This window comes from Lepisosteus oculatus, chromosome 6 (genome assembly GCF_040954835.1).
Source record: "Lepisosteus oculatus isolate fLepOcu1 chromosome 6, fLepOcu1.hap2, whole genome shotgun sequence".
Taxonomy (NCBI): Eukaryota; Metazoa; Chordata; class Actinopteri; order Semionotiformes; family Lepisosteidae; genus Lepisosteus; species Lepisosteus oculatus.
The window spans coordinates 10,100,274-10,114,469 of record NC_090701.1 but is presented as its reverse complement, the minus strand read 5'-3'; the positions used below and the strand labels follow the sequence as shown (position 1 = coordinate 10,114,469).

The window sequence follows — 14,196 nt, the reverse complement described above, 5'->3', positions numbered from 1 at the left end:
ACTTACTCGCCATTGTGGTGGACACTGTCGTAGCGCACAAACAGTGAGGTGTAAATGGCCTCTGAGAGCAGCGAGTAAATGGCGATCATAATGAGCAGCACCGCCAGCTTCAGGACCGAGTTGAGGCGCAGAAAAACCGCGCACGTCACCATTGCCAGCACGCCGGTGAAGACAAAATACTGTGAGACGGAAACAGAAAGAACAAGATATTCGCGGATATCACTTCCTCCGCGCATTCCTTCAGGCTGGAAATCGGCCCTGCGTGTGCTGCAGTAGGCTTGGGAAAGCCTTTGGATATGTCCGTTGTATCAACACTAAAGAGGGTTTTTTTGGTGTCTGATCAATTTCCATTTATATCGCGGCTCTATTTCTTTTCATCAAGGATGCTGCGTGTTTTGTGTTGTGGGGCTCTGTAACAATCTCAGGAGAAAAATGAGACTACTGCTCTACATACTTGTAGACATATACCCCCTTTAAAATGTCCAGTATGACTTCAGACCAAAGTCCAACCCACTGTCTATTGCAGCCACAAAATGACACCATGTGGATTTACATCATTCAAGTAGTCTGGTCAAACCCTAAAATGGGGAAGAGGCAGGATTCCAACAGTGAACTTTACTGAGGTTATTCATCTGGCCAAGGAGAAAGACAACCAATCTGTACAGATGGGCTTATCAGAATCCTCCTCCCCCACCTTTAATGAAGGATGAGTCAAGTAGAAGAAAAGGAAAGGGTTGAGGGAGGCACACAAAAATGGAATACACAAGAGTACATGTATTTATACTGTGTACATTGAATGGAAATGACACATTGAAAGCTACAGTATGGTGAACATCACAAGACAACGTGAAAGCAGAAAAAAATACCTCTGGGTAGAAGCAGATATCTGGTATTGAGGCAGATGCATTGAATGTCTGATTTCTGAAGGTGCTTGACTTGTCAAAATCACACCACAGCTGTAAAAAAAAAAGACTATTGTAGTAGACCTGTTTAAAAACTAAGTGCAAATAAGGCTCTTGGTACATACTTTTCAAACAAAAAAGCTGTCAGAGAGACCATTGTAAAAACTTTGATATGAATTATTTTGTTTGAAATTCAACTTGGATTGATGTTTTACCAATTAACTATTACATATTACATAAAGAAAGAATCATAAATAAGAATAACCTTTTAATGAAGATATTGTCATAATGGTGAGTATGATACTGCTGTTCTGCACTGTCAGTTTTTGCCTGTCCTGTGGCCTTGACATGGTTTGTTATGGCTGATCTCCAAGGGGTAAGCTGCAGTAAATTTCAGATCATAATGGGATTTATTATGTATTGTACACAGTAATGCTAAATTATAGTTTTTGTATATGATTGAAAGTTGAATATCGACTCTCAAAACATGTAATTACATGGTTTAATGGGAGTGAAGTGGTCAATATAGCAGTGAAAATAACTATGAATATAACAATACAAATAAAGTATATTCTAAAGTGTTATTTTAGTCTTTAGTGGGAAGGTAAAAGTAGGTAAAAATAGTCTGTAAACGAAACCATGAAATGTTTCTTACAGTATGTGGCTAAAAAGAGCTACAAAACAAATGTAGTAAATTAAGATATACACATATAAGAATACTTAATTATGAATAAACATGCATAATTACTGCTGCGACATTGATTGTAGCACTGGTGTGGGCCTTTGTATTCTTAAGAACTTACAACATCCAAGTTAATCATCATGTTAATATTATATCTTCAATTCAGTCATTGCATGTACTGTATATATATTTTTTTATGTTCATTGTTTTCAACAGGCTTTCTTTTTAATGCATTCAATGACCAGCAACACAAGGGGTAAACTAATTAAAGAGAAGTCTGTTCACAATTTAATGTGTAAAATGCACACAATACACTTTTGCCTGGGGAAACATATTCTTCTAGGTTGTGATGAGGGCTTATACTTATCATCATTTAGAGCCTCTCAATCTGATGACAGGTCTAACATTTTCAATCTCAGAATGTAAATTATCATAATTGGCCACCATCTCTCCCATTCTGCATCTGTCTGCTGGGGAACGTGTCGCTGTGGGTGAGCAGCAAGCTTAAGTCAATGTACTGGGCTTAGGTGTTGCTGTGACATTTCTTATCTCAACTTAGGCAAACCTGGTGACTGAAATTCAATGCATGTCAAAAGCTGGAAGAAGAACGTTTTATTTTACAGACATTTTGTAATTTACAAACATGGTTTCTGTTATATTTATTTGATTGAGTATAAACCTGCAGAAACGTTATAAACAAATGTAATGACTCACAACTGACTTAATCAGGAAAGGCATGTGTTAAGGTTTAAATCTGAATCCGACAGCACAGACCTCACCAGTATCTAAGAGGGATATGGCATGAACCAATTGTAAATGGGCTTCCCCGGTCTATTAGGCACAATTAGCCAGCCACAGCCAGGGTAATGCAGAGAAGTAAGGAGTCATAGTGCAGCTCAGAACATGTTTGAAAGAACTTACAAAAATGACTGTATGAAGAACTCCAGAGAGCAAAATGTACAGTAAGTCCATTCCTCAGAAGCCAAGTATGAAAGCCAAGTTGATGGTTTTCATTTTTTATACTGTACATCACTACAGGCAAAGAATAGCCATCTGTGTTACCATATAAAGAATAATATTTTGTGTTATGTTTTAGTTAATGTGTCATGTTTAATGTTTAAATATTTGGAATGAACATACACTACCCATATTTGAACACTAAAACGCAAGCTTAACAGAATGTCCAGTTGTCAAGCATTATGCTCTGTCAGGGGCATTTGTCATTTTATATAAAGTTTTTTACTGCCACAGAGTGACAACAGATTGCCTGTTTTTAACAGTGAAGGAAGAAAGCAAACTGATTCTAACTGAACTCTACTACTGTTCAGTTACAGTCTACTGCTGTAGAGTAGTGATTTGATGGTCACCTCTCAGTTCACATACTGCTGTCAGTGAGCACCACTTCACTCCAAACAATGCAGTCAGAGACACATACAGTATGACTTACTATCTTTAGAGACAATGACACTTGAAAACAAGCAATTTAGCCTCTTCAGCAGAAGTTCCTGAGTTTAGATAAACAGGAGGCCCTGGTTCACTTACTTGCGCTTCCTCATTAATCAACGTCCACCCATACCAGATGTTTGGTCAACATTCAAAACACTCCAGAAAGACTCAGTACAATGACTAAAAGCAGGAACCTAAAACTCTGCAAAAGGGATCAGTTGCTAAATTTCCTTTTGGTAGGATGGAAAGTCATTTTCAAGCAAGGTTCACTGATATTATCACCACTAATGACTAAGCTCTTCATGTTCCTTGTAATTATTTCTTGGCACAAACATCGTTCAGTGGCTTCTGGATAAGCACGTGATGGTTCAGCCCCATTAAGTTCTGATTAATTTCCATGCCCACTTTATGTGTACAAGTAACCTCAACATTTGGGATTTTAGAGAGACTCACATGCAACCCCATTTACTGACTAACATGATCAAATTAAAGAAATGCTAATAGGGATGATGGCCCAGACACAAATGTGAACATTTCATCTCATTAGGGTCAGGCACATGTGATAAGGTAAGCACAACAAAGCAGAATGATTACATTTTCTATTTATAGGGGATAACATCACCCTGATCTCCCTTTAGTTGAGCTCCATTCTTTCCATATCAGAGCACTGCACTAGCTTTAATACTTACAATATTTATCATGGCTGCAAGGAAGTTTATAAGAATTGAGGCAAAGATTATGACATTCCTGGCCAAATAGGTCTCGTTAATCCAGCAGCAGGCTTTACGAAGCACCAGCGGCAGACATTTATAATCCTCTGCAGTGGTTATAAGGACGAGGGCAGAATGCAGCATGATGAGAATAGAAAACTGTATCACCATGGTCACCATCCTGTAATGAGAGATAGTACTAAGGTCATTGCCCCAATAGAACAGAATGAGAGCCCAGGATGCCCAACTTTCCATCCCAATACCCATACAGGAAACAACCAGTGATTCATAAAAGACTGAAATGCCACACTCTTGGAAAAAAAAAACCTCACAAAGGATGTATACAATTTTGTTCTCAAGGCATGAAACCAGACAGGAAATAAGTATAATCACCTCTAGCCCTCTGTCTTGTAGCACATAAAAAGGTCTTAAAAATATTTTGAAAGTGTATGGAATGAGGGAAGTGGGCAAGATAAACAATGAAGAAAATCACAATTTCCGTTTTATAGTCTTCAAACGGGGAGAAAGAGTGTTATGTGACTGACCGACAGCCTGCTGACCAAAATGTCAGTATTTTAACAATACATGAGTTTAACCAAGAGTAAGAAAGGGAGAGGCAGCCATTCAAGGCAGGAACTCAATATAGTTGCACAATAATGATGAATTCTGAAACCTCTCTTGGGACATTTTGGGTTCAATGCACCCACCTTTATTTGTTCAATCAAACAATGTACTGTACAAGTACCCTTATCTATTCCCTTGCTGCTAACAATTCTGGTGAATATTTTGCACTTTTACATCTTGTGTCTTGAGCTGTAGTAATAATCTTTTTCAGAGGAAAGGAATAGGGTGTGGGAGTTTATATATATATAAATTTGAAAGTGACTGTGGAATAATATCACTGGAATTTTCAAAGTGAAGTTTCATTGTCTGAGCTAACTGGGGGCTGCCCCTACTATGCTCCAAGTTCTGTTTTTACAGTAAGTGGGCCTTAACATTTGCCATTTTTATAACATTAGGGCATTAGCCATCAATTCTGTCCTCTGATCATGCAAATGTGTCATTATTATTCATGAAAATAAGATTCAAGATGCCCGAAGCTCTTTATGAGTGTCACACCATGCCAGGGATTTAAACTGCATCGAGTTTTAAGGGAAGAGTGTTATTTTAAATGCAACTGCAGAAGGACTTGGTGAACAGTGTTCATGGAGTGTGAGCAAGGTGGATGATTTGATTATTGAGAAAATAAGTTTATTAGATGGATTTTACTCAAGATGCACTGATATTCTACAGAACGCCCAAAGAGCTTCCTTCATAGGTCACATAAATAAACAGTAGCTTTAATCGTCATCATCATCATCATCATCACATAAATGGCAATGATATGTGTACATGTTCACATTTGTTAGCATTTGTTCATGGTCCTTCTTTACCTGGATGAAGGCAGTAAACTCTGGATAGCCGTGATGAATATGAGAACTATAAAAGCACACACCAGGTTGGACTTGAACACTTCATCCCTCATCTGAGAGTACTGTAGGAGAAAGAAAATTAAAACAGATAGACAAATAAACAAATGGATTCTAGTGTGCTCTGAACATCCCACAGTGCTTTGCAATGGTGATGCTTCTTCTACAAGCAAAAGGGCAGACAGCAAAGGCCTGTTGAGAGGTGTGAAAATGAAAGCAATTGCTGAATGACAATTTAATTGAAAATTACTGGAAAATGAATGAATTGTCCAATTTTGAAAATCAAAGCCTCCGTACTGCCCTGCTCTCTGCCACTTTTTTTTTTTAACAAGGGTGCTGGGAAATTAGCAAGAGGATGCCTAGTGTATTTTTTCAACAGCTATGCCAAAAAAAGGAAGACCAACATCAACTAACTTGACATTAAGCAAAATCAATGTAAAAGAGGGTTAAACGTGTTTTAAAAATGGTCAAAACAATAAGAAGGAAGCTGAAGACAGGGGCTGTTAAATGGTAAGGATACATATAGGGAGCACTCATGTGAAACAGGAGGGGTTTGCAAAACAAAGCTTAAAACTCTTTCAACAGAACTTGTAATGACAACAAGTCCACATCATACATTTGGTCATGAGTAAACTAAAGGGAAATCTACTCCAAGAGTTACACCTGTGGTGGAGCCAATTAGTTATTTTTTTTTAATGTCTTTGGTTCACAAAGGTCTGGGTAGGTAGCTTTCATGTCTTTTCTCTCCATTAGTCTCCAAAGTGTGGTTATATTTTGTGAAAAATGTCATTGTTATCTCCCTATGATACAGGAAGATTTGTAAAGAATATGCTCTGCAGTGAATTTCAGATTCTGATTTAAGTGCTTGCTTGCTCTTTTAGTTTACTATATATAGTAAACAGTAAAAACAAATTTCCACTGTAATTATTAAAATCGTATTAACCAAATTCAAGCTGCAGTCTACTTTTACGAGATGTACTGTACACCCAAAACTTCCAAGGAAATATAACCAGCAATACAGGAACACAAACATGCAGAGTGCATTTCATACTGAAATACTGACTTACGAGAAGAATTCTGCCCTCCATTTGAATAAAAATGAAAAATAAATATTTTGGTAAATTCTGGGTGTTAACTTTCCATAACAAAAGTGTAAGATTTTCTGCAAAGCCACCTTTCTGCAAAATTAAGACATTATCGTTGCATTCACGCACATTTTAATGACATCTGAACTGACGTTTTATTTTAATGAACAAACTTTTTTTTCTTAGTGAAAACTGCTTGAGTGCCAAAATCAAATTCTGTAAAACGTTTTTTTATATTGGTGATTTAACAAGAAATCCACTGTTTTCCTACTAATTTTATATTTCAAACCAAATTCATATGTATCGCAGAACAATAAATTTAATTAAATCTGTTCATAAACATTAGTGAAATTAAAATACTTAATTCTACTGAGTTATCAAAAAATATGCAAACGAGAAGTATGTGCTGTACCTTTAGCTTACTCATGATAAAAGTATGGCAGACTTTTTCCCATTTTATATTTATTCACGTATGTTTATTTTTATCCGATACAGAGAATCTGTCTAAGACCCAGCTACCTTCTCTTCCAGGCTGGAGTCTTTAAACATCAGTGAGAAAGGCTTGATATGCTCTCTTCTCAATTTATCGCCACTCCGTAAGTCGATGGCGTGCTCTATTCGCTTGTTAATTTCCTCAGGACCAGACTGGACATGCAAAGCTTGTGCAAGATGGTTTGGAAGCAGATTTATTGAATTTCTCGTAAGGGCAGCCAGAGTCTAGGGGAAAGCACATGCAAATAGAATAAACCTGCTTGTCCCCTTTCAGATAAATATGCAATGTTTTAGATAAAAAAATGGCTCATAGCATTTCATGCATTTTCCATACATTCATGTAGGGTCTGGTGCTACTGGAAAGAATACTTACTTTAAATAATAATAGAAAAATAAAAGTCAGGTAGGATTAAAAAAAAGTCTTCTCTATTCCAACGTTTAAACATGCAAAATGGCAACCATTTTGGAAAAAACACTAGTGAAACTTCATTTATTCTGTACAAAACCCAATTACTTCAGCCTAGCTACACATTCAAACTACTGTAAGTCTGTAAATGGTTACTTGTAAAAGGAAAATCAAACCTTACATTAACACTTTGCTACCTTACAGTTGCCTTGTCAATTCAGACATTATATAGGCTTGTCTATGCAATTAAAGAAAAAAAAGTATTTTTTAATGAGAAACATGGTATACTTGGTGCTATGCTTTAAAACATTTTTAATTGGAGGTATCTTTTAGTGCTAATGAAAAGTGCCCCACCTTCTAGAGTGCTAACCCTTCATTTTGAATTTTGAGGAAAAAGTGGATATGATGGGGAATGTACAGTATATACAGTATGTGGTCTACCTTATTTACAGTGAAAGACAAAAGCCGATAATTTGTACCTTTTTTCTTCTTGAATAGAGATCCTTTTAGATCAACGTTACAATTAATAAAATGTGTTCTTAAAATTCATATATGATATTTCTTTTTTTTACAGTTTTGTTTCAGATTCAAATTTCCTACACTGCAATTTATTGGAATTGATTCTAATATGCAGAAATGTCTACATGTTTAATGGAGATTTAGACATTTTATTTCTGTAATTACAAAAGCAGATTTTACTGGGTTAATGTTCTTGACTTTTTAAAAGGAAGGTTCAGTTCCTAAAACTGACAAAAGTTTAATTTCCAGTACTTGATCAAGTGACGTTTTTGACAATCAAATAAGATTTTTTTTTGTTACTGTACCAGGTGTTTTTGAAGAAAAAAAATGATTTTCCTTTTACAAAGTGAACGAAGTACTCTCTAAGTTAAATGTTTTGGAAAAGTCCAAAACTTTAGATTTGTATATTTAAAATGCAACATGTCTCTAATTTATCCATGTAGTAGAGGTACAAGCCATGGGCCATGATGACTAAATAATGATGTTCTCCTGTTTTCCTATAGTTTCCAATATCTTTGAATCTATTTGTCATAACACCTGAGATTTTTAAAATGAAACATTCAGAACATACAGACAAATCAATACCATTGATGCAACTGTTATAAGCAATGAGCATTTATTAATGTCAAGCTTTAACCATAAAATGACACAGTTACCAAGGAGAAAAACCTTTCAATATAAGGGGATGTATAACCTGAGCCAACGATACATGTTTAACGTATAAACTTTAAAAAAACTGTAACTGTATGAACTATACAACACATTGCATAATTTGTATTTTCTAGAGTTTTAAAAAAAGGTGTCTGTTACAAGAAATATTTGTTTCTTGGGCTGTTCCTTTGTCTAAAGCCTCTATCAAGATTTTTTATAGACTATGTAAATGAAGTGTTAACATAGCTTATAAAAAAATATGAAGTTTTTTTTATATGTTCCTCAAATGCAGCTATTCACTTGTTATAGATGTAGGTTTTGTAACCGCATGCAATAACTTGCACTTGCCTGTTTAAACTTCAGCATCGTGGTGTTTGACCAGTCTTGAATTTGATCTAATGTTATTTAAATGCTTTTGGATCATTTAATTGCGGCTTCTGCAGTATCTGCTAATACCCTTAGTTTGGTGTTGTCTGTTAACGTGACTAGTTTACAACCTACAGTATACCAGGTTCTTAACACCAGGGCATAAATGAGGATGACGAGCGATCCTAGTGCAGATTGATATGGTACTCCAGTAATTACATCCTGCCACTTCATTCACCCCTTTTCTCTTATTTCTCGTTTTCTCTTCTTCTCTTCCCTTTTTTTATCAATGAACTGTCTCAATCCAAATACACAAATGACCTTGAATAGCTACTGCCTGAAATTTGATTGAAAGCAAGACCTACTGTATCTTTTCTAAATATATACTGGTCATCCTTTAGGGTCCTATTTTTATATAAATAGTCCTCTGGTTTAGTTATAATTGTCATTTACATAACCTTACACATGATAAATGTCCTACTAGTCTGTAAATACAGTATTAGGGCAGTTATTGTCATTCTTTTTATGGAAGGATACTGTATTAACAGTTTTCCAGTCAATGGGTATTAACTCAGTCTCGAGTAACTGAAGAGTTTGATTCTGTTTTTAAAGGTAACCAGTAAATCAACCCCTGAAATTTAAATTAAAATATAGAATTTGTAAGAATATTTAAATAAAGATCATGTATAGCAGATAGTATGTCAAGTGTGATAATCAGATTCCTGTACTTAATGTGTGCTTATTTATTTTTCTTTTCCTGATAAGTTAATGTGGGCTTAATTCAGATGTCTTTTATTTGAATAAAGAGCAGGCTCAGTCTGGGGTTCCTGAATTGTATAGCTCTGTAGTCATACACAAAGTCCTTAGGCTGGATTAATGTTCAAGATGACATAGTTGAAAGGGAAATTACTTTAATCGACCTTAATATCTGAAAGTATCACCTATTAAAATACTTTAGAAATACTCATGGGTCCTTGCTTTGGTGAGATTGCTTCTGAATGTCAATAAATTGAAACTTCTTTTATTTATTTTCTGTCAGCTCCAAGGCTTACTGAAATATTACCAGGCCATCTGGGGTTAAGTAAATGCAGGGCCCTGGATATTGAAGTGTGCTGATCTTTGTTGAACTAAGAAAAGATTAAACTTCTGTATGTATCCCTATAAAATCTGTCTGACCTCTGTATATACAGTTTATACTTGGCAGTCTAGTTTATTTATGTTCTTGATGAAAATGTTTTTTACTATATTATCGTCACAATAATTAAATTAATGGGCATATGTGAAGAAGAAGGCATTTACTGTGAAGACATAGGAATGCTTGATGAAAAAGTCTAATCTCTGTGCCTGAAATTTATTGTTTCAAGCTAAGGGTCAGTGTAAAACAGAATGGATCAGTTCAGAATAAAGTATTCACTCAGATTTTCACAGGAATTATCTAGGTGACATACAGTTTTAAAATCATTAACATTATACAGATACTTAGCATCAGTTTTAAGCTGAAGCTAAGATGCTTTGACCAAACTTTGAGAAAGGTTGCTGTGTTACAATGACCCTTATTTGTCCTAATTTATCAGACATCTTAAGTCTTATACTGTACATCAAGCATGAGACACACACATGAAGAGGTAATCTCACGTTTAGGCACTCAGCTCTTTAAATCTCACATACTGACTTCACCCACTCATTCTCCTGCTGGGAATTATCACAGTTTCCAAGCTTAGAAATCTCTGGTTACCCTACAGAGAACCTCAGTCACCTTGTAAATATAGACAACAATTCTTCTGTTTGTGTGGAAATTGCTACCCTTCACAACTCACAGATTAATAACCTTTGTTCATTTTGATGAAGAAGACTCAATAAAGCAAAGTTTTTGTAAAACCAAATTAATAGAAATGCAGCTCCTGGTGAAATTTACAAACTAGGTACCAGACTTTGGGGAATTTTGTAGACACATCTCATTATACACCACATCAAGAGAAACAGAATTCCTGAACAGAATTCCAGTAATGACAAAATTCTGAAGCACCATAAAATGAATATCTGATCAAATTCATTTTCCTATGGAAAAAAAACAGGAATTGTTTTTGAATAACCTTACAGTACAGTATATATGTATTTAATTAAAACACCACATCACATAAAACATGTGTTTTGTAAGTTCTGGGTATTTGAGTAATTCATATTATGTTAAGATGTTAACACTATGTGCAGTGAAAAGCTACCCTACACATTGTGGAAATAAAATTAAGAATAGTCCTGAGATAATGGATAATGCTAGATATGCAATACCATCCAGCATAAGTATGCAGCCACAAAAATAAGCAGGACATTACTGAGACAGTATCATTTAATTGAAAGAACAAAAAGGGCAGACAACATATACAGTAAATGCGAAAATATTGACAGGAGTTCAATGTTAGCCAATCACAATTAAAAAAAAAAAAGATCCAGTCAGTTGTTACAATTCCAAATGAATTCCAGATAATTTTCCCAAAACATCAAGAGTTAATAGCAAATTATTTTAATGATCACTTCTTAACCTGTGTTGTGCCTCACTGTATTTTCCCATTTTAATCTTTACAAATATTTCTGAAAAAGAGAGCACATTTTGATCTCTGGAAAAATGCCCCGGAAATCCATTTCAACGCACAAGAGACAAAATTTGCTTCTAAAAAGCAAGAATATAATGGAAAATCTCCGTATACAATTTATTTTTTTACTTTGTAGGCTGCTTGAGAGATCTTGCACTCATCATATTCCAAGCTTCTTCGTTATCTCCTCTAGCACAATCCTGTTACAGAGCTTAGCAACTCAAATGGCAAAGCGCAGTCCATGTCATTTTGCATCCATCATGCAGCCCACTGGATAAGGGTAGGCGTATATTTTCACTGACTCACACAAGCCACTTACTCGCTCTGTTAACATTTGAACATGCTTAATACAGCAGTGTTAAAATACTGCCATTGCCACTTCAGACAAAGATCTTTTAAAAGATGATTAATTCATACAGAACGGTAAAAAATACACTCTATACAAAAACAAGACATTCAAAATCCAATTTTATTATTAAAGTAAACTTTGTGGAAAACATAACTAGCTTTTCCATGGGAACTTTTTAGATACAGTACAGTACGTAGCTACAGTATATAGATTATATGATGAAATGACATTAAAAGTAAACAAAGTCAAGTCCAACACTGTAACTGATGATAAGTATCACTAAAAATAAATAAAACTTCTCAAAATGATAAGAAAGTAATATATTTCATCAGACACTACTGTCTTAAAACCGTTTGCTATGAAGTTTGGCACTGGAACTGAGTGTTTTCCTTATATACTATAATTCACATTCCTATTGGACTGAAAATTAAAACTGTTCAAATGATACAATAATGTTCTAAAATCCCCATATATGTGTTTTGGAGATGTAAGTGTATAATGTAGTAAAGTAGTGAGTAATAGTAATTTTATTTTATTTATCTCATTTAATTACGCAGAATTTCAAGGTATTCTGGTGCATATAACAAAGCAAAAATGACATTTTTAAATGTTAATGCAGAAACTGTAACACAGTAAAACGCATTAAACAAAGTTATAGCTAGTGTATTCAAGTAAGTATTAAGACAAGTAACAGAAGCAACAAGAATTAAGAGGTTGCATAGACTAGCAAGATACATTATGAGCTTGCCGAACATAAAACAACCTTTGAGCAACAAAACAGGCTAGTTTTGAGGAAAATAAATCTGAAGAGTCTGAAGAGAACAACAAAAACATACCAGTTTACTAATATAGTCTAACCAATGGAGTCAAACTGTTTAATGTAAGAGATAAAAGAGAAACTATTTTTTATGTTCCAGTTAAGATCTGAACAACTGAATTCAGAATATATGGAACCTGGTTTAGAGGATTTGGATAAAAGAGCAAGAGAAATGAACGCATACAGTACTGACAATGTATGTTCCAAAAATGAAAGAAAGAGATTCATTCAGAACTTTATTTAACACACATGGGGACGTAACAGTGAACATGTACCTCACATGCAAGACTCAGATCAACGAAGATGACACTAAGATATCTGACCTGGAAACATGAATTGACTCCAATTTAATACACCTTCAGTATTCCAGAAAAAGGTGATACATTTGTTAATTTGATAAGGTCAGCCAACGAGAATAACTCATGTTAATGTATTGTTACTCGGTCATTTTTTTAATGTCATCTAAGAATTGTGATAAGGCAGAAAGTGTTGGATTAACATGCAAACATAAATTTGGGTATTAGCATAGAAATGAAAACAAGTAACACACCTAAGAATAATATGAGCCAGTGGTAAGTATACTAATAAAATATAAATAATAAAAAATGGGACCACCTAACAGTATTGTCTTGCAGGAGCACCTGGAGGAAACCCCTGTGAAACAGGGATTACAGTACATACAACCATGACACAGACAGCGCCCCAGGTCTGGAATTAAACCCAGGGCCCAAGCTCTGGAATACAGGAATGCTAACCACTGCACCGATGTGCCACCCTGTTTCCTTTGATTTAGATCAAATTAAGACCATTGCAAAGCGGATCCAGTGATACAAGTCTCTCTAAATCTATGCAGGAAGAAAATGTGATTAACTGTATCAAAGGCCCAGAAGAACAAGAATGAGTAAAGAAACAGAAGTCATCAGTACTAGACATTGATCTGATCCCATATTGAAGTGATTCATAAAGATTATTTGCAGATAATACTGTACATTTAAAAAATGAATGACAACTGCATGTTCTAGAACCTTTGCCAGAAACAATAAGATAACCAGCCCACAATTACTGAGGTAGGCTGGACTTTTCCTTTTTTATCAGTGGAATAAAAACAGTAAGTTTAAGTCCAAGGGAATGATACTAGATCTTATTTACTCATTGTTAAAATGCTTGACCATGGGACAGAGAATTACAAAATTCAGACACAGCACAGCAATGGGAATAGGATCTAAAGATCATGTGGAGGGTTTCACTTTTGTCATCACTGCAGACAGCTGCTGAGAAGAAACTGCACAAGACCACAAAGTGAGATGTACTGCAGAAAAGTACATCAATTGTGCTTGAAAATGGAACTACATACCTCAATCTAACTTCTGATGTTATCCAGATTAGAGTGAAAATATTCCGAAAAATGTTTACTCTGGTCTTTAGATTCTTCAAGAGTGGTGATCTGGATTTTAAAGGTGATGAATTGTGACAAAGAGGATTCTAGGAGTATTACTTACCTAACCTCCCTCAAAGAAAGGCTTTGCTGATATAGCAGAAATGTGAGCATTACTATAGGATTGATGGTGTTCATTGAAAGTAAGTAGATAAATAGAAGGCCATTATCTACCCTCAAATCAATTCCCATGAAATTTCACAAAGCGCAGCTGTTTCAAGGGCAATAGAGCTGAACAAAAGCAAAGCAGACTGGGTATACAATTAACACGCACAC

At 35.2% G+C, this 14,196-nt stretch overlaps 1 protein-coding gene across 3 annotated transcripts in view; it reads right to left on the bottom strand.

Annotated features, from left to right (window-relative positions):
• Positions 1-14,196, bottom strand: part of adcy8 (adenylate cyclase 8 (brain)) — an 81,069-nt gene that overhangs the window by 22,786 nt on the left and 44,087 nt on the right. For 2 of the 3 annotated variants that reach the window (XM_015354917.2, XM_006634449.3), the window contains exons 8-12: positions 6,814-7,011; positions 5,174-5,274; positions 3,720-3,921; positions 867-956; positions 7-179 (exon numbers count right to left, since the gene is read on the bottom strand). In XM_015354917.2, coding sequence (XP_015210403.2) covers positions 7-179; positions 867-956; positions 3,720-3,921; positions 5,174-5,274; positions 6,814-7,011 — 764 coding nt within the window. The remainder of the gene's footprint in view (positions 1-6; positions 180-866; positions 957-3,719; positions 3,922-5,173; positions 5,275-6,813; positions 7,012-14,196) is intronic. The other variant, XM_015354916.2, reaches the window with a different exon arrangement.